At 41.2% G+C, this 20,695-nt stretch overlaps 2 protein-coding genes and 1 long non-coding RNA gene across 3 annotated transcripts in view; 2 read left to right on the forward strand and 1 right to left on the reverse strand.

The window, feature by feature from the left end:
* Positions 1 to 388: 388 nt before the first annotated feature.
* Positions 389 to 4,561, reverse strand: LOC119617728. Its single transcript, XR_005234121.1, has 2 exons — positions 4,259 to 4,561; positions 389 to 672 (listed from the first exon to the last, which is right to left on the reverse strand). It is a non-coding gene; the product is annotated as an uncharacterized LOC119617728 (long non-coding RNA).
* Positions 4,562 to 6,213: 1,652 nt separating this feature from the next.
* Positions 6,214 to 9,340, forward strand: ccnb2 (cyclin B2). Its single transcript, XM_017440654.3, has 8 exons — positions 6,214 to 6,369; positions 6,503 to 6,616; positions 7,246 to 7,515; positions 7,579 to 7,737; positions 7,807 to 8,043; positions 8,137 to 8,277; positions 8,347 to 8,457; positions 8,529 to 9,340. Exons 1-8 carry the CDS (start codon positions 6,343 to 6,345, stop codon positions 8,634 to 8,636), a joined length of 1,167 nt encoding a protein of 388 aa, XP_017296143.1. The 5' UTR covers positions 6,214 to 6,342; the 3' UTR covers positions 8,637 to 9,340.
* Positions 9,341 to 10,438: 1,098 nt separating this feature from the next.
* The window catches only part of LOC108250663 (CD82 antigen), a 38,792-nt gene continuing 28,535 nt past the window's right edge, over positions 10,439 to 20,695 (forward strand). Inside the window, exon 1 of the mRNA XM_017440652.3 lies at positions 10,439 to 10,604. The gene's annotated coding sequence lies outside the window, so the exon portion shown is untranslated. The remainder of the gene's footprint in view (positions 10,605 to 20,695) is intronic.

Below are 20,695 nucleotides of genomic sequence, written 5' to 3' on the forward strand. Positions count from 1 at the left end.
GAGGACAGCAGGACATGTATGAGGACAGCAGGATATGTCTGAGAACAACAGGACATGTCTGAGGACAACAGGACATGTATGAGGACAGCAGGACACGTATGAGGACAACAGGACATGTCTGAGGACAGCAGGATATGTCTGAGGACAGACAGGAATCCCTGTGGACTGTGATGTTTGCAGAGGACACTGTGATCTGTGGTGTGTAATGGCAGAATTTATTATAGGGTAACACCTGTTGTTTATGTGGCGACCCTAGATGGAACTCAGATTTTGTGGAATTTTAATTGGTTGCTCAACAACGCCACCCTGGGAATTTCGCCCAGAGAATATTACCTTTGGTTTAAGGCACACAGGTTCGGTCATGTGAGGATTAGAACATCTGAGACAGTTTAAAGTTTGCAAAATCCATTTATTAAAATTCGTTAAAATGTTCTTTTTAAAATCAGTTTAAGACTGAAAACAAAGGGAATAAAAGAAAAATAGAAAAGCTGCAGTAGCTGAGGTTACCAGCCAGAGGGGGGCTAGGGGGACGACATCCACCAAACACAGCAAACCCAAAAAAATAAAAACCTTTAACACCAAACGAGTGAGACAACCCCACACTCAAGGATCACAGCACACAGAAGAGGGAGACGCCGTCACCACACCAACACCGTCACCGGACCTCAGCAACTGCAAACAAACAAACAATTAACCAATATAACAATATCAGTCGGACTAAATAAAGAACAAAAGGGCTGTAAACGAAATAAGTACAGAAATCAAAATTAACAATAGACAAAATGCTTTAAAACATCAGGACCAGGCGTGGCCCTCCTGCCATGCTGCAGCAGGAGGTGAACCGGGCGCGTTGATGCCACACCCCAAACACTGCTTCAATAAGGGCAGATAACGCCGCCGCAGTCCAATTTTAAAACGATGGTACAGATATCAGGGAGACGAGGGCAGAACAGAGCAGGGCAGAACAGAGCAGCAATGGTCCAACTGTGGGGAGCCTATGAAAAATTAATTAGTCACCATTTTAAATAAAACTATAACGAACTGAAGCTTAAATGAATATTAATTTCTTACCTGCCGATCCACAACCATGCACACACACTCGCAGAACGAGGAAGAGAAGGAGCGCAGCGCCGTGACGTTTTACCTATGATCACACTCCAAATTAGATTTTCTGACCAAGACCAGCTAAAATGCAAGGAGGGAGAACACCTACCACCAGGATACCAGCGCAACATGCACCAGCCAGCGTTTTGTTGCTTTATTACTGCCAGAGCCCACAGGACGCAAGCCACCCAGCGGGAGAGCAAAGACGACACACACCTGAATGAACGCCACAGCTCCTTATATACAGACTTCTCACCTGGAAACTATTTGCGTGGAATTAGGTATTTCTATACCACTACATTTATAAGTCCTGATAATGTTATGACTTCTATTCCAAGTCCCATGGGTTCTCACAGAATGAACTTGTTTATAGGAGTGATGTTGAATTTTCTCCTCATGGGAACCAGACTGCCTTGCTTTTCCCTAACTCCAGCTACGTCCACGTCCTCTCTAACTGCATCCATATGTCTCCTCTTTGTCTTTTTCCTGGCTCCATCTCTAACATCCTTCTGTCCCTCCTCTGCACTGTCCAAACCGTCTCAGTCTGGCCTCTAACTTTATATTCCAGTCCTTCAACCTGTGCTGGACCTCTGATGACCTCATTCCTAATCCTGTCCATCCTTGTCCCTCCCAAGGAGAACCTCAACATCTTCAGCTCTGACACTTCCAGTTCTGTCTCCTGTCTTTTTGTCAGTCCCACTGTCTCCAAACCATACAACACAGCTGCTCTCACCACTGTCTTGTAAACCTTTCCTTTGACCTTTGCTGCCACCCTTTTATCATAAATCCCTCCTGAAACATTTCTCCATTCACTCCATCCCGCCTGGACTCTCTTCTTCACCTCTTTACCACACTCCCTGTTTTCCTGGACAGTGGACCCTAAGTCCTTGAAGTCCTGCACCTTTGTGACCTCTGCTCCTCCTTCTGGTCCAGTGTTTCAATATATTTAATAAAAGCTCCTGTGTTGACTTGGGGGGCCAGAGCTTTGATTCGGAGCTTCCCCGTTCAGACCTGGGATGTTAATTCCTAATTGTCTTTAATGCTCTCTATATTTTGTGCAAAACATATTAATAGACCTGTTTGAGTGATTTCATCTAACAGTGCCTGGAAGTTATTTTGCTGCCACAACAGTTGAGAACAGGGAACAGGTGGAAGAGAACCTGGAGAGGTGGAGGTATGCACTTGAAAGACGAGGGATGAAAGTCAGTCGTAGAAAGACAGAGTACCTGTGTGTGAATGAGAGGGAGGCAGGTGGAACACTGAGGCTACAAGGAGTGAGGACAGAGGACACAGAAGACAGAGTTAGATGGAGGAGGAGGACTCGCTGTGGCGACCCCTGAAAAGGGAACAGCTGGAAGAAGAAGAAGAAAGCTGCAGTAGGGAGTTCTGAGAAAACTGTGAACTTAGCCTGAAAATTTGAACAAGCCCACCTTACAGGTCCCTCCTTCTTGCTCCACAGCTCCTCCCCTACATCCGTGAATGTGCAGGCTAGTAAGCAGGGCCACTGATGACGTCACGTTTTCTGAGCAAGTGCCACTGGACAAATTGTCAGTTTTCCTGTAACATTAGATTGTATCTCCACCATTAGCACAGCTGCAGCACACCAGCTATCTTGAGCTTGAATGACTGTATGCGCTGTGCGGGGGAAGGGTGTGAGTAGCACTGCTAAGCCCCTCCTCCTGGCTCTGATTGGTTGTTTCTGACCGGGAGCTTTATGTTTCTGCAAATGGCAGCCGGACCAGAGGAGGAACCAGAGAAGCTTGATTTTTTTTTTCACAGATTATCTGTCTTCTATTCTACTGTCAGGACATAGTGACAGTTTTAACAAATATGTAAAAAATACATTTTTATAAAGTTACCTACTGCAGTTTTAAAGGCCTAGCAATCCTTGAACTACAAAACTGTCTGAGGATGTTAAATTGTGGATGGAACTTTTAAAATAGCACAACCTTGACCCTTCTGTTCGCTCTAACTTTTGGCTTTTTTGCAATTTCCTTTTTCTGCCCAAAACTTTAGAAAAGATCATTTATGTACAGCTACAATCTTGTTTGTTTTTAATGTCATCTTAGAAAAATTTTAGCCTAGTTTGGAATAACATTATAGTACTCGAGTGGATCTTTTCCATTAGCAACTGGTTCATTTGTGCTGACAGGTCTTCATGGAGAGCAGTCAGTTTCTTCAGCCAGTCGGTGTGGATCATGTAAGACCCTGGTGCAGACCAGCTTTTCATTCCTGAAACTCTGTCTTGAATGTCTGCCACTGTTATAGTTACTGGTTCTTTTTCTGGGAGATTGCTGTGATCAGATCTTAGATCCTGTAGCCATGGGGCATCGTTGTTGTGTGATGCCTTTTTCTCCCATCTGCTTCTCCAGTGTTGCTCAGTTTCAGCTCTGGGTGAAACAAAGACTGAAAATGGGAGAAAAAGCAGTGCAAATTTAAAGAAAAACTCTGAAAGACTTTCAGCAATTGAGGAGAACTGTTGATCCAGGTCACATTAAAAAGGAAAAAAAAGTCTGAATCATTGGAAAAAAACAAACAAATAGATGTGGATGTCATTTTTTTTAGAACACACACGAAGTAGTGGGTCGTGTTATGGTTGTTTCCAGACTGCAAAAACTCAGAGCAGAGAAGCCAGATAGAACTTGAGAGGAGCTCCATACAGAGATGGCTAAGGGATTTCCAAGATCCAGTCAGTTGAAATGGTATTGCCAGAGGCTACAGGTACAGAACTGCACAGAGGAACATCAAAAACCTGGTACAGGCAGGATCCTCACATCAATCAATCAATCAATCAATCAACTTTATTTATATAGCACATTTTAAGAACCACAGGGGTAGCCAAAGTGTTGTACAATAGAAAGATAACAACAGTAAAAAGGAAATAGATAAAAGAAATAAACAGATAAAAAAGATAAATAGATAAAAAGAGACATACACATACGGGTTCACAGCAGGTATGTTTTAGATGGCAAGAAAGACAAAAATCACGGTGTGTTAAAAGCCAAAGTATAAAAGTGTGTTTTTAAAAGAGATCTAAATACAGGAAGAGAGGAGGCCTGTCTGACACATGCGTAAGAAGAGCAAAGAAAACAACAATAGACAATTTTGGGACAGTAGCAAAGTAATAGGACTATAAACAACAGCATTAGCTTACCCTGCAACGTTTCTGCCGTCTGTCCCCCAGCTGGAGGCGCTGTAAAGCCTGAAATCTCCGGAGAATAACAGCTGTCCTCCAACAATGGCAGCATCCAGAGCATCTCTTCCACTGCGCCTCTCTTCCTGAAGTCTCAGGAGAATCCCCATAAGTTTAAAAAACAGCAACTGTTGTGGAAAAAAATATCTTCTTATTAAATAACTACACAGAAATATGTGATCAAAAAAGTGTCTTCATAGAAAAAGGTCTTAGACTTTGTTTTATTGCGATAACAATGAGTGCAGGTCAAACAGAGTGACAGGCACACAGTTGTGTTTAACAGCACACACACTCTGCAGCCGATGGTGCAGTATTCTTATACCAGAAATGAGGAAGTGGAAACATCTGCAAGCGTTGTACCAGAACCATCTTGGTCATAAATAGAGAAATCACAAACACCTTTAAGGCTTGACCTACAGTTGACTCATATGTCTTGTTTTATACGTAGCAACAGCTCAAATGTAAATCGTGTGTTCAGTTACAGGAACAAGTGTCAGACTGCCTGTCTGGTTTTAGATCTTAAAATGTCCCACCCACAACACAAGGAGGCGTTCCTCTGCTACCGACCAAACTGGCTGGTGGAAACGCGATGCATTTTTAGAGCCGAGTAGAGTGGGGCCTCTGTAGTAGAGCCAGTGGAAAAGGGGCAAAATGCTGTTTTTTATAGTCAAACTCAAACATCAAACTTTGCTCCGTATTCAAAAGGTCATTACAAAACACATATGAACAGCCAAATAACTCCTGCAATGACTTTGGAATGCAAAAATACCTAAACTGTACTTTTAAAATCGTACTGGCACCTTCTTAAAATACCAAAACAGGGACTGGTCGGCCATGTTGGATGTCGCAGTTATGACGCAGAGGCGCAAGTCAATGACGTAACCCGTACTGTCCCAATTCTCCAATTATGCGCCACGAAAACTTGGCGCAAGTTGTATAAACAACGGAAGAGTTATGTACAACGTTGGCCCTGTGTTGTTGCTGTTTTTTAAACTTATGGGGATTCTCCTGAGACTTCAGGAAGAGAGGCGCAGTGGAAGAAATGCTCTGGATGCTGCAATTGTTGCACGGAGTAGGACAGCTGTTATCNGCCGGAGATTTCAGGCTTTACAGCNGCCTTCAGCTGGGGGACAGACGGCATAAACGCTGCAGGGTAAGCTAACGCTGTTGTTTATATTCCTACCTTCTCTCTTTATGCTTGCATCTGACCACACCCACGACCAATGAGTGAACAGGAGCTAAGCTTGCGCCGCCCATGAAGCAGGGCCAGCCTGGCTAGCCATACTCCGAAGCAGGGACCAAAAAAGCAGGGCCGACCTCGAAAAAATGCCGGTGGAAACGTGCGCAATGCAAGCGGAGTAGAGTGGAGCCGGGACCTTTAGAGCCCGTGTAAAAGGGGCATTAATTACATACACAAGGTAATAAATAAGTTCATAGTTAATAAATAGTTTGAGAAAATTTATACTAAAAAAACTGTTAAAATGTTTGGGGTTTGAATTCCAATCAGAGTGATGTGCATTTATATGTACATTATATTGTTGCTTCTGTTGTTTCAATTCATGTAAATACACTGGTGTGATACCTTAGTATATGTTTTGGTCTATTTTGGACTTATAGCCCCCCCTGGAGAAAACTCCACCAGCCGCCACTGTGTTATATAGAACTAAATAAATTTGTATTTCTTACATTGTTGTGTTGGCCTTCTGAAATCCAAGATTATTATTATTATTACCAAATATTAAGTTGTTTACATAGTAGTTTGCTATTAGATTAGCAGCCAATCAGCAGCATTCTTTCTCACAACTTTATCCAATAAGGGTTTCCCAAATTCTATTTAATGTTTTTTTTTAGCCAATCAACGGCCTCCTTTCCTCAGCTATATCCAATCAGCTTGGCCGGAGCGCTATTTAAATGCTTCCTGTTTCTCTGTTGTTTACATGATCCGTTTCACGTGAAGTTGAGGTTTTGGTATTTAAATCTCTGAGAAATTACTTTAAGTGTTGTTTTCTACATTTAAGCGCATTGCTTCTGCTGCAGACGTTAACATGTCCTCTGTGGAGTCTCGTGTTGTGGTGAGTGAACAGTTTGATTTCGCTCTTTGTGCTAACTGTTAGCATCGTCCGCTGGCTACTGAATTAGCGTCACTTAGTTTCTGTAATAGTCGCTCTGTCAGCGTATGTTCAGTTTGTTTCCCCGTCTTTGCAGCTGCCGTTGGCCGCAGAGAACCCTCTGAAGCCGGGTAAAAACTCCTCGGCTGCTCCGAGGAGAGCTGCTCTTGGAGAGCTCACCAACTTTCCCGATGCTACAGTCAAAACGAAGGTAAACAAGTCAGAACTGCAACACAAAACCCAGCTTGGATGAGTAGTTTGTATAAAACCTTATTGTGTGTTCAGGAGCAGGTTATAAGACTGCTCCTGTCAGTAAGAAGCACAACTCGTTCACTTCTGTTAATGATGATGGCCCAGATAGAAATATCAGACTGACAACATCACTGTCATCATAGTTCTGCTATTTGTTGCAAGACTCTTAAATGATATGAAATGAAAAGTTCCACTGGTGTCTTAAGTCAGTCAGTGCACTTTATTTCGGTGTTTTCAATGTTGATTTTGCAAATTTATTCAGTCTTCATTTAGGGATACATTTTTATTTAAAATTTCATTTTATAGGCTAAAGCTTTGTATATAACTTTCTTCCTATTTTATGCACTGTGTACATGGACTTATTTGTATTTTATGATTTTTACTAGGTAACATCAAAGCTATCGACCTGTAATTTGTGTTGGCTTTAAAGTCAACCTGTTTCTACTGCTTATCTTTTAAAATGAATCTAGTTTTTTGTAATTTGTCCACTGTGTGTCTGCTGAGTCCTTAGTTTTTTTTTTGTTTGTTTTGTTTTTTTTTAAAGTATGTTCAGAAACTCAACCATTCTCTGATCTGATGTTTCCACAGAAGCTGGCAGAGTCACAGATGCCATCCAAAACCTCTTGTTCCCAGAAAGTTAAACTTGCTAAGGAGGCTGCTGTGGTGCAGGTCCCAGCAGCTGCAGAGCCGCTTCAGTCACTTGCAGAGGCCGACGTGTCCATGAAGGAGGACGAACTGTGCCAGGCGTTCTCTGAGGTGCTGTTCACTGGGCACGATGTGGATGAACAGGATGGAGAGCAGCGTCAGCACTGCTCTCTATATGTAAAAGAGATCTACAGCTATCTGCATGTCCTGGAGGTGGGTTTCTGCCGTGGCTCTGTTGTCTGCTGTGGCTCTGTTCTGACGTTTGTGTCTCTTCAGGTCCAGCAGTCCATACGAGCGGACTACATGCAAGGATACGAGATCACAGCAAGCATGAGAGCACTCCTCGTTGACTGGCTAGTCCAGGTTCACGCAAAGTTCCAGCTGTTGCAGGAGACTCTGTATCTCACAGTTGCTATTCTGGACCGGTTCCTCCAGGTAAGACCTGTCTGAACTGCCTTTTCCTTGGCTCAACCGTATCTAAACCCCTCTGCTGCTGTGCTGTAGGTCCAGCCTGTGTCTCGCAGGAAGCTCCAGCTAGCCGGCATTACGGCCATGCTGCTGGCCTGCAAATATGAGGAGATTTATGCTCCGGAGGTTGGAGACTTTGCCTACATCACAGACAATGCCTACACAAAGTCTCAGATTCTGGTCATGGAGCAGCTGATTCTGAGGAGCCTCAACTTCCAGCTAGGACGTCCGCTGCCATTACACTTCCTCAGACAGGCCTCCAAGGTGGCCAACGTGAGTCTGATTGGTGAATATCTGGATTTGCTCGGCTTGGACTTCTAATTGGGTTGTTCTGACTTGACTGTTGTTTCTGTGTGCATCTGTCAGTCTGATGTAAAGAAACACACTCTGGCCAAGTACCTGATGGAGCTGACCCTTCTGGACTACGACATGGTTCATTATCGGCCATCAGAGATTGCTGCTGCCTCCCTGTGTTTCTCCCAGCTGCTGTTCGGCTGGCAGCCGTGGGTTAGTGAACTTCCTGTTGAACTATAGCTTTTTCAGAGTAATGGGATTAACACATCTCCTCTTCCTCAGTCGCCCATGCAGCAGCGCTACTCGACCTATGATGAAGCCCACTTAAAGCCCATCATGCAGCACGTAGCTAAGAATGTGGTGTTGGTTAACGAGGGGAAAACAAAGTTCCAGGTAAGTCTCAGAAATGTAAAACTCCTCCTTATTGAAGCACCGACCGACTGTCACTGTTAAATCTTTCGCAGGCGGTGAAGAACAAGTACTCGACCAACAAGCTGCTGAAGATCAGCCTCATTCCGGAGCTGAAGTCCAACACTGTCAGGAACATGGCCGCTCCTTTGGTCAACTGCTGATGCACATTGAACTTTTTTTTTTTTTTTTTTTATTTTTTTTTTTTTAAACCCTGAGCGAGGTGACTTCTGCTACTGGACTCGGACAAACATCCGTCTCCACTTTTCAGGAGCGTTGGACAGAGCTTTGTTTGCATCAGACAGTTTGACAGCTCAATTACTGAAAGAAGCTTTAATTATTTAATAAAGTGTTCATCATTTTATGTAATTAGGATGTTGATGTGAACATAAGTCCAACTTCTGCTAATGTGACATTTAGACAGATTTTATTTTCCAAATCGTAATCTAGAGAAAGGGGTCTCACAAATTGCAAATATTAAATATTTTGCAAAGAGTTGACTCCAGTAGTTAATGCTAAAGCAATAACCACAGATTCTGAATGTTCAATTATTGCTGAAAGTTGGGGAAAACTCGCAGCTGCTGACACACCAAAGAAGCTGAAGAATTGACAGTTTCAAGATTTGATTTCAGATTTCAGCTGAAAATAATCTGATTCCCTGAACAAACGCCAAATGAGAAAATAAAACATCAAATTTATCTGAAGCTTCTCCCTTTTCAGCAGACTGACTCAAAACTTTTAAAATTGATTTAAATGTGAAAACATTTAATAAACCCACCAATAAACTCCATATTATTGCAAAGATTGCCAGCATGTTTTTGTGAGGTTTTATTTGTATGATGTGATTAAAGTAATATTTTGATTTATAGTTATTTGTATTCTGGACTTATTGAATGTGCTTTGTGACAGTAGATGATGCCATTATTTCTCCCAGTTATTTTGATTTGTATGATCATTAGATCTCTTTAACTTGGGCCCTGGTTCCTTTATTTTTTAAAAACACATTCAGGGCAATATGTCACAATAAAAAGGCAGCCCTAAAAATGCTGAAAGAAGTGCTGGAGAAAAACAAACAAACAAAACAGTCTGGTTGCTCAAGAGCAAAGTTTGAGCCTCCTCAAATGTTTTACAATAACCTACACATCAGAAATCTACACAGTATGACAAGGTTGAAGTTAAATCACCTCTTCATGTTCTGCAGAAGCTTGTTAATCAGCCACTGATTTAAACCAGGTGTGTTGGAGCAGAGGAACAAGGAAAACCTGCAGGACGGTGGCCGAGGACCAGGCCTGACCACTCCTGTTCTAAATCAATACAAACATGTACTGAATAATTGTAACACTTGCAGGGTCCATCTTTACTTCCTTGAACTCAGCGTGCGCAGTATGACGTCATACCTTCAACGTTTGTGGGTCATTTCAGGAACTGGAGACTGATGGAGGTCGCATTTTGTCACCTTCTTAAAATAATTGCCTAAGTCATTTTTTTTTTTTTCAAAAATGATTTTTTTTTTACCTAAATCATCTCAACAATCAACAAATGGTTCAGTTTTTTGTGTTTCCTGAAAAATTGCAAAAAATGACTTAGGCAATTATTTTAAGAAGGTGACGATTTAAAATGTAGTGTTAACAACCACGCAGAAAACTAGGATTTAGGCAAAAAGTCAGACTTGAGTGAGAACGCAGCGGCTGGGTCGGAAATGATAAAATCAGATTTGATATGTGTCTCATGGGGCAACAACAATCGGAATTGGGTCGCATTTCCCTGCAGTGTGAATGCTGAGTTTTGTGTTTTCCAAGGTCAGTTTGCTTTGGCGGCCATCTTGAATTGTGTTAATCAGTACATCTAATGATTACTTTTTGATTTCATGGTTCATGAAACGTTTTGCTTACAGACAGACAAACTCATTCTCCGGGGTTGGAGGTGTTGTTCCACTCTCTGCCACACGGGGGCGGCACACTGGCGGGCTCCCCGCCGCCTGCCTCCTTCCGTCTCTCGGCTTCAGTTTGTAGACGCACTGCTGCAGCGTCGGTGTTCCCTTCGAACCGGAGCCAGCCCACGAGACAAGAACCAGAACCAGACACAGAGACCCGAACCGAGACTTTCTGCTTGGACTGCAACAAATCAGAGGCGTGAGTAACCCGCAGATCCGTGACCAGAACCTGCGAGCGCGAGGCGCGCGCGGCAGCTCGGGTGATCAGGTTCGGACCGATCACTGATCAGGGCCAGGCTTTAAACGGAACCGGGTGCCGCTGGGTCAGAACTGTGAGGTTCTGTTAAAGTTCTGATAAGGTTGAGACGAGTTGTCAAAGCAGAACCAGGTCCAAACAGAGAACTTTGTCTTTAAACGCGTCTCAAAACCTGTAGATGTTCAAACTGAAGGTTCCTGCCTAACGAGTTCATTGCCTTGGGTTAGTTTAAGTTAGGTTTGGGTTAGTTAAAGTTAGGTTAGGTTTGGGTTTGGGTTAGTTTAAGTTAGGTTAGGTTTAGGTTAGTTTAAGTTAGGTTAGGTTAGGTTTGGGTTCTGTGAAACTAAAAGTCATTAGTTTGTTTGTTGATTTCTTCTTTCCCATGTGAACAGAGAGCACATAAACTGTTTTAGTCCCAAACATGTGAACCTGATACACAAATATTGGATGTTTTTCTATAAAATAATGAGCTGAAGCTGGGTGTGGTAGAATCTGAGAGTAGCATAAAATTGCTTCTCAAAAGTTTTGACTTCACGCGTCAGTTCTGTTTGTCTGTTAGTGAAATATCTCATGAACCAGTGGACAGATTTTAATAAAACTGTCAGAAACTCAGTAACACAACAGGTCAGTGTGTAGAATCTGGACCACCACACAAATTTAATCACTTTGTAGGGGCAACCCAAACATTTCCTAAAAATGTCATCAAAATTTGTTCATTAGTTTAGAATTATTCTTGTTAACAGACAAACCAACCAATGCTACCAGAAACATAGCCTCCATGGTGGGGTAACAGTGTTTTTGTTTGGCTTGTTGTGTATTGTTTTGCTCTGTATTTTTCCAGCTGTTGTGACTCTCTTTAAAATATCAGTTTTGATGAATCATTCACAGTTTTGTACTTACTTGCAGTTATTGTCAGTATTTTTATCAGATCTCCTGTCGGCAGTGATCAGAACTGCAGGCAGCTCAAACAGAGGCTCAGAGGCTCGTTGGGGCAGAAACATTTCTGCTCCATGCTCACATTCTGCTGGTTTGAGCTCACTGATACACTCACTACTAGTGCCAGACCTCTTATTAAATGCAGGAATAGCATGAAGCAAAACCTCCTGTGTCCAACAGTGGACATTTAAAAAAAAACAACAACATTATTTGTAAAACTAAAATCAGAAGATAAATGATGAATTAAGCAGCTTGGAGCAGGCAGAGCAGACATGAGACTAAAAACAGAGAGATCTACAACAGGACGTTTTCTCCAACGTGGTCAGCCTCCTGTCTGTCTACACTTAGATTGAGGGGCTGTGGTCTTGTAATCCTGAGGCTGCAGGTTCAAGTCTAGGTTGCGTTAGGAAGGGCATCTGGCATAAAACAATCGCCGAATCTTTCATGTGAGTTTGCTCGCTGTGCTGACCTCTGCAAAAGGGAGCAGCCGAAAACAACAACAACATCACAACAGTTCGATCGCCCACAGGTGGATCTTATTTTCCTAATTATGTGGCTTCTGAACATAATGACTGGGGTGAATATATATGCAGCCACTAATTTTTAAAAGTTTTCTTTATACATTTTTAAAATGATCTCTAATTCTTTTTCCCTGATTTGCCTTCATTAATCTGGAGTATTTTTGGTAGAATTATAACTTGAAACTCAATAAAACTCCAAGAAAAGTCCAGGTTGTATTGTAACAAAACACTAAGAATACTGTGGGGTGAATACCTTTGCAACCCGCTGTAGGTGTGTGTTTGTCTTTGTGTTGTTCAGGGGGAGAAAAAAGTTTGGGTGTGTGTTTGGGCTGTGTATGCAGCTGTGTATTATGTATTTATTTTACACAGCTATAGTTAAACATCTTGTGAAAAGCAGGAAAAAGCTTCTCCATCCATCCATCCATCCATCCATCCATCCATCCATCCATCCATCCATCTATTCTCTTCCGCTTTTCCGGGGTCGGGTTGCGGGGGTAGCAGCCTAAGCAGGGAGACCCAGACCCAGAATCCCAAGGCGTTCGCAGGCCAGGCTCGCCAACGTGCCCCACCTCCAGGCCTGGCTCCAGAGTGGGGCCCCGGAAGCCCCGGTGACCCGTGTCTGGGCGAGGGAACACTAAATCCTATATTCCTCTTCTGTGATTTAGTTATTAGACCGGAGTGTTGCTGCGAGGCGAATGACACAACCTCGACCTGCAGGAGTTTGTACGAAAAAGAAATCAACACAGTTAATATTTAATAACATATAGCGTAGTTTTTTCCACAAACAATGTATTAAATTGTAACATTTGTATGGTTAGTGACCCCGGAATCGAAGGCAATGTCTGCCCAACTAATACTGATGTTCAGACCATTACCTGAATCTCCCATCTTGAGTTTTTGTAAGGAGGAAATATTCTAATTGATTAACTTTTTCCTAAGATGTTGACTCAGGCCAGTCACACTGTGATGGTGACTTTTTGTAAGGTTTGCCTTTAATGCAGTTTACTGTAGCTAACTAATGTTAACATTAGTGTTAGATAAAGCTGCTGTTTTCCTTCTGAACATGTATGGACTCTCTTTGAGGAGAGGCAGTAGTTGAACAGTGTCTCCCCTGCCACACTGGCCACAGGTAAAAGAAGTAAAACGCACAAGCAGAAACTATTTATAAAGCCAAACCACCAAATCACATGCATTTCGGTGCCTCTGTAAGTCCTATTATACACTCACAGTTCACTTTATTAGGTCCACTTTGTCAGTTGGCTGATCAACTATTTGTGTTAACAACCAACCACATGGCAGCAACTCAGTACCTTCAGGCATGTTCATTCAAACTGGGCCTTAAAATGTGGAAGACAGAAGATTTAAGAGACTTTGATTTTGGTGTGGTTGTTTGTGAAAGACAGGCTGGTCTGAGTATTTCAGAAACTGCTGATCTATGGGGATTTGTACACACAACCTTGGGTTTCTAGGGTTTTAAGAAAGTGGTCCAGAAAGGAGAAAATATCCAGCGAGCGGCAGTTTTGTGTATAAAAATAGCTGTGGTGATGTCAAAGAGCTGACTGGTTGGAGATGACAGAAAGGCGGTAGTAGTTCAAATAGCCACTCGTTACTAACAAAGGTACAACAAGTCCAGCCTTGACGCAGATGGGCTACAGCAGCAACGGACCACACTACGTACCACTAGTGTCAGCTAACAACAAGAAACTGAGGCTAACATATTGCACACAGACCTACCAACAAGAATAAATTGGAAAACATTGCCTGCTTTTATGAGTGTGGATTCATTGAACTCCAACAGCCAGAACCTCTGGGATGTGGTGGAGCAGGAGAGTCACATGATGGAGGTGCAGCTGACAGCAACTGTGTGATGCTATCATCTCAATATGGACCAGACTCCAGACTCTCTGAGGAATGTTTGCAACACCTGGTCAAATATATCCAACAAAGAATTAAAGCAGTTCTGAAAGCAAAAGGGGGTCCCACTCTGTACTAGCAAGTCGTACCTAATAAAGTGGTCAGTGAATTTAGCTTATTTATCTTTAATCCACTTCATTAGCACGAGTTAAGCAGATAGAATAAAAATAGTCATTAAGACCCTCACAACCCCAAACCTGTCAGCTTTTAGGGGAAACAGAATCAGATTGAAATCATTTAAAAGCTCAGATAAATTCAGGAATAAACATTTGAGCTGTTGGAGTCTGATTGTAACTTATATCTTTCCACATCTTTTTGGTTGCATTAGGTGAACAGATTGTTAGCAGACATTATGTTAAAACAGAGAAAATACTGGAAAAATTGTAAGATTTCTCTATTAGATCACACTGTGTTCACATAAAAAGCTGTCCGTCCCCTGATTGTTTCTGAATAATCTGCAGACTGACGTGAAGTACCTGAGCAGTCAGACCCGTTCAAGCTTGAGATTGAAGCATTTTTGGTTCTGGGGGTGAAACATCTCCTGTGTTGGAAACAGTTTGAAGAAAAGGTCATTGTAGTTTCTCAGTCAGGTTAGTGGAAGGCTTCTTGTTTGTGTCCTTGAGATCCTACCTCTCATCTGAAGAGTTTCAGGTTTCTAAAGTGAAACTATTTACAGTTTATAAGACTGAAACTCGCCATCTGAATTGAAAAATCCTTTTAGATGAAACGCAAGACATCTTCAAAAAGAAAGAAAACAAGTCTAGTTTTTTGAGTACGGTATTTAAAATTATCTAAATTTTCCATCAGGGAATTCTGATTAAAAGAGTAGCTGATGTCACAGACTCAATCAGGTTTGTCTGATTCCAGAGAGGCGATTGGATCTCTGACTGACCTTTTAACCTGCCAGTGAAATTTAACAACAGCCACCAGCTCGATTTGTTACAGATGGAGATGTGGGTCACTGTGTGTGCGTTTGCTTCCATATTTTCTGTTGACATGTGAGTCTGATTACGATTTCAGATGCAGAGCCTCTGCTCTGCAGTGCTGGCTGGATTCAGTCTGCAGCTGCAGGAGGTAAAAATCTGGATGGATGTCAGACAGAAAGCTGGAAGGTTTTCACCTTTGGCTTTATGAGTTCTTAATGTGTGTTACAGCTGACAGTCCTGTTGATTCTTGTTCAGATACACCCAGTTTACAACCTGCTCACCCTGTTTGAAAGAATGTCCCACAGGGAATCCCGACTTCAACATGTTTCTTACATCTCTTTTACATTTTCCCTCCAATGGGAGGCCTCAAGCTCCCAAACCAGCCTCAAGTTGTGTCTCTGACCAGTTCAAACCAGCAGCTAAACGGAGTATAAAACTGGGTACCAAACCAGCTGACAAACTAGTTATAGACCTTGTACCAGACTACTGTAAAATATGGTTCTCTAGCTTGGTCCTAAACCAGTCTAAATCCACCTATCAATCAGTTAGATGTTGTTTTGGATCAGCTGTGGTAAGCATGAAGCGGTTGAAGTGTGCAACAGGAAATGTTCTCTCTCTGACTGTTGATCAAATAAAACTTTAACTTTCATCTGTCAGAGCTATCACTGGTTTCTGTGTTTCGATGACATCATCTGAGAACGACGGTGGTTAAAAGTTTCAACTGCAGATGGTGTCATGTTTCAGCAGAAAGAGACACACCTGAGCATCAGAGGAATGCTTCCTGTTGTGGGTGGTAAGCGTTTATCTTCACCATCACGTTCATTCAAATTAAACAGGTTTACCTGTCTGTGGTCCTCTTCCTCCGCATGTGCTTCTACAGTCTGCAGGGTAAACACGAGGAGCTGCAGCCGCCAATCCAATCATCAGATAATCAATAGGTCTTTATTATTCTTTGTTTTATTTATATGCTGAATGTCTGAACAAATCAGACACACAAGGAGAAGAATTAATAATGAAACTAGTCCTCAGTGCTGGTCAAAAGAAGAATATTAGGAACTGAAATTTGATTGAATAAAGAGAACAGTCCTGAAACTGTTAAATGCTATTATCACCCTCCTCCATGAAAGGGAGGCGATCATGCCTGTTGGTGTGTGTTTGTCTGTCTCTTATCAAAATATCTCACAAGCCACTGGACAGATTTTAATGAAACGTTAAGAAAGTAATCGTTAGATAGTACATGTAACAAGCTCTCATGCCTCAAGATCTTGCAAGACTGAAATGAAACTGAAAATGTGTCCACCTCTTTAAATAATTTGTGTGGCAGCAATTCACAAACATGTCGAGAAGTAAGACCCCGCAGTGCACCACTGAAGCTGTGTTGAGCCATAGACATGTATTAAAATCCTACAACAACTGTCCCCTCCTTCTCTTGTTGGGACTTGTAGCCAGCAGGACCGGTTTTCAGAAGCTGCCATGTTATATTTTTGGGACCAACATCTGTTCACTAGCAAAGTGGAGCTTTATGCCCCGCCTACTGTCTTGCACACAAGTATGGTGTTATGTTACCTTTTTAAAAAGTATCAAATAATTAATTACAGCTAAACTTATTATAGAAATGACAATTTGAACAGCAGCAGGGTCAAAACTACATGAATCAATGACAGTTAACGCCTGAAAAAATTCTGAGCTGTGTGTGTGTGTGTGTGTGTTTTACGGCCATCCTAAGACAGGATGTACTGAATCCTGGTATGGTATGGTGCCCTCTGTTCATCTGTCCATCTGTGGACTATTCCCTGTCTGAGCTCTAAATTGGTAACCATGTCAAACTGCTCAGCTGGACATCTCATGGGTCAAGAATGGTCCCTGTTGATTTCAAGGTTACTGGATCAAAGGTCAAGGTGTTAAAACGTTTGAACAAAGGCTCCAGCTTGACATCTGAGTAATGTAGAAATGTCAAACACTTTGTTCCCTAGATTGTGCCTCTCTGTCCATCCATAAGTTGTGATTCCACTAATGTTTAGGATAGAAAATGTGTTTAGACTACGGCTCCACATTGTCTTATTTTGGTTAGGACCATTTCCACCAAAGGAATCTTCAGTGGTACTCATGAAGTCTACTACTCTGATCATAAAACTGTTTGAATAGGCTGGTAGTCATCAACAGGTAAGTTCTTCCCATTGCAACTGATAGCTGTAATTTCATGTTCTTACGTGTTTGTTTTTTTAATTATAATTGAACTGTTTGACAATTTACATCATGGACATTGTCATTAAAATTGACCTTTTACTCCACCATAGTCATGAATATACTTAAGAGGGAAGTCTTTCTTTGGATTTTGATTTATTTGTCAGTTTGCTGACTGGTGTATTGTGTACCGTTGGTGGTACTCTTGTTTTATTGTTTGTTTTATTGTCTTGTTTGTTTTACACAGAGGGCAGGACTTAAAACTTTTACTTGGCCCATCCTGTGGGGAGGCTGTAACTGCTCCAGCTTCCCATATGGAGTCTGTATGTTGAGCAGCTTCTATAGCCTAAAGGTACCTGCTAAGAAACAAAGTCTCTATAACACATTTATTTAAAACAGAACAGCCTTGATGCAAAGTTCATCAGTCATTTGTGATCTTTGAAGTTGAGGAGAAGTTTTTTTGACCCTCTGATTAATCTGTTTGAGCTGAGAGGAAGAAAGTCAATCAAACTTTGAAATGAAAGTGAATCTGCCTGTACTGTTTACTCTCAACCCATGCTGTTTATTCACCTCTGTGTTCGTCAGTGTGAGCAATACTTTATGATGAAAATAATGATAAGAAAACAGACAGAAGTTTCACTTTCATGTCCTGAGTTTCAACAACTCAAACACCTTTCAGAGTGTCTGCCTCAAATTTTATTTTCTGCTGTAATTTTAAAGTGAAATGTTTGAATTGTGGCAAAATGTTTCCGTTAGAAATCGGTAAAAACTGAATTTAAAAGGAAGACAAGAAATTAATGTTTTTATGGTTCCAGTAAACTTTGTTCTGACTGATAAAGATATTTTGAGAAAGGTTTATTTCATAATTTATTTTGAAAATTGTGACAAATGAAATTTGAAAAGCATGACAAATGTCTTGTTTTTTTGTTCAAGAAAATATTTTTTTAAAAAAGGGTTGTCCCTTAATTTTGGCCCCTTCCGTAAAGCGTGTGTAAACTGGGGATACACAATATATCTCAAATTTATTGTCATGACAATATCAGTATAATTATGACAAAGGACTGCTTGGACTGCAACAAATCATAGGTGTGATATTCCAAGTAGCATTCATTCATTCTGCTGCTAATAATGTACTGGGTCAATCCTACAGACTCACTGGCCTTAATGCTCACGTCTGAGTATGATGATAGTGATCACAGGAGAAAGTGAGGAGTGAGGAAAATGTAGGTTTATTCCAGATGATGTCATGATCGTAATATTAAACGGAGCAAGTTTTTCTAATATTGTGCAGCCCTAGTGTAAACACAGCTTTAATGAGAAGTCATGTCATGTAGAAATGAAGCACCAGTCTAAGGTCTGAAAGAAAGATACCAGTTGGTTGAGTTTGTGGCAAAAGCTTTTTTCTTAAAAATATTACAACAATATTGTCCCATTGTGTTCCTCTGGACCCAGTGACTTGTCCCGTCTCGTGACGTCTTGTCCTGTTTCATTTGTTTTGGATGTACATCTCCAACTGGAGTCAATTCACTTCCAGATGGCGGTCACAGCAAATGAACTTTATCAAATCCAAAAATGGCAATAAGTTAGTTATTTTTACAGGTACTGCGCTGAAGAGTTAGTAGCTGAGAGTCCTTCACAGTCCGTACTCTGAACTCTAGAGTTATAACGTCAGTATGCAGGGCGATGGGTGATATGCGCTCCTTTCAGGAATGGTATTTTCACTGGAAATGATGGAATGGGTTACATGTTTTCATTAGTGACACATTTACTCAGATGTTGCTTTACAAGCTGCTTAATTTTTATTTTGTGTGACTTTTTATTGTGGACAAATGCCGCCCTGATCTGCCTGTTCTTACACGTCTTTGTTTTGGAACTGATGAGACTGTAAATTGTCCTGATCATTGCTGATTTGTGGAGCAGCTCCAGTCCGAGTATTTTCACTTCAGCGTGTCAGGTGTCACTGTCTCACGGTGAGAAAACGCTTGCTATTTATTGTTCTGGAGAAAAGTAAGGCTGCAGAGTGTCGAGTTTCCTCTTTTGTTGCAGCATAGAAAATTGGTCGTGAAAGCTGCCTTTGTGTTGGACGGAGGGAGACCTAAGGGCGGAGAAGGCGGGTCCATGTTTTGTAGTTTGGGTTGTTCCCAGGTGGGAAGGAAAAGTGGAAGAGCAAGGTTTTCAGTTTTAGTTCCCGATAATTGAGCTACAGCTTGTTTCCTATCTGCAGATTAAACAGCATCAAATTTTACTTTGAGTCTGTCAATAAAAATCTGCTATTACAAACAATCTGAAGCTTCAACCAGGTCTCAAACCAGTTTAAAATAGTCCTGGTTTTGAACCAGTCTAAAACTAGTTTAAAACCAGTTTAAATATTGGTCCCTAAATAGTTTTAATAAAGGCTCTAAACCAGTCTAAAACTGGCATCAAACCAGTTTAGATATGGATTCCAAAGCAGTTTCTGTATACACCGGTGGTCAGAAGTTTACGTACACGTATCATAAATGTTAGCATAATGTTATTTTCAAGGCTTTACCAAAATAGCTACAACTCTGTCCTTTCTATGCATAAGATGATCTTAAATTAGCCCTCTGGTGTAAAAGGCAGTGGGTGATATGCATTCCTTCAGATGTCTAGGCTTTAATTTAAGTGAACACCCTCTTTAAATAAGCAAGACTGTGTCATGTCAGAGGAAAAAGAACACACAGATGTGTTTTTATTTCATTTCTCTGTCTCTGAGATGTTTTATGTGGAAAGAACGCGGTCAGTTTATTAAGTTGAACGTTTTCAGACTCTGGTCAGAAACTGATGGATAAAAAACACAAGTGAAGGTTTTCTAAACTTTGACTAAAGTATGTCAGGACATTGTGATTGTTACAGCTTGTGAGAAAAGAGCAAAATATATTTAGATCCCAAATGTTGAAAATTTTTTTTTTTTTAAATTAGTGACAATTTAAGGAGATTTTAAAAATTTTTTGGCTTACTGATAAACAACTGCACAAGCGAGATGGTTTTACACAGAAAAGCAGAGAAAAGGGTCTCCATGTAGTCACAGCTCTGAGACCACAGCAACAATCAGCTGTTGTCTCTGCTCTGATGACATTTACATTTTACACACACACAGGCTGTCGTTGAGTTTCTGACCCACAGACATGAAAATAGACCCTATAGAGTACTCAAAGATACATGACCCAGATTTAAACTAGTTTTGTATCTAGTTTTAGACTAGTTTGAATTATTTAGAACTGTTTTGAGAAACCCTGGTCTTAGATATAAACCAATTAATTGTCTGACTGATTACACAGCAAATCCAGGAGGCCCAGATTAACACTGTCAGATTTGATTTCAACACTTTTAAAGTGTCTATATTGGTCCACACCGGAAAGTGTTAATTTAACTCTTTTGGGAGAGTTGGTACCTTAACTCTTATAAAGTGTCAAATATCAAATCTGCTGGAGTTAATAATTTAACACTTACTAACACTAATTCAGTGTTAGATTTTAATATTAACTCTCACAGAGTACTTCTTTTAACTTCTTAAGAGTTATTTGTAGTTAAT

This window comes from Kryptolebias marmoratus, linkage group LG15 (assembly GCF_001649575.2).
Source record: "Kryptolebias marmoratus isolate JLee-2015 linkage group LG15, ASM164957v2, whole genome shotgun sequence".
NCBI lineage: Eukaryota > Metazoa > Chordata > Actinopteri > Cyprinodontiformes > Rivulidae > Kryptolebias > Kryptolebias marmoratus.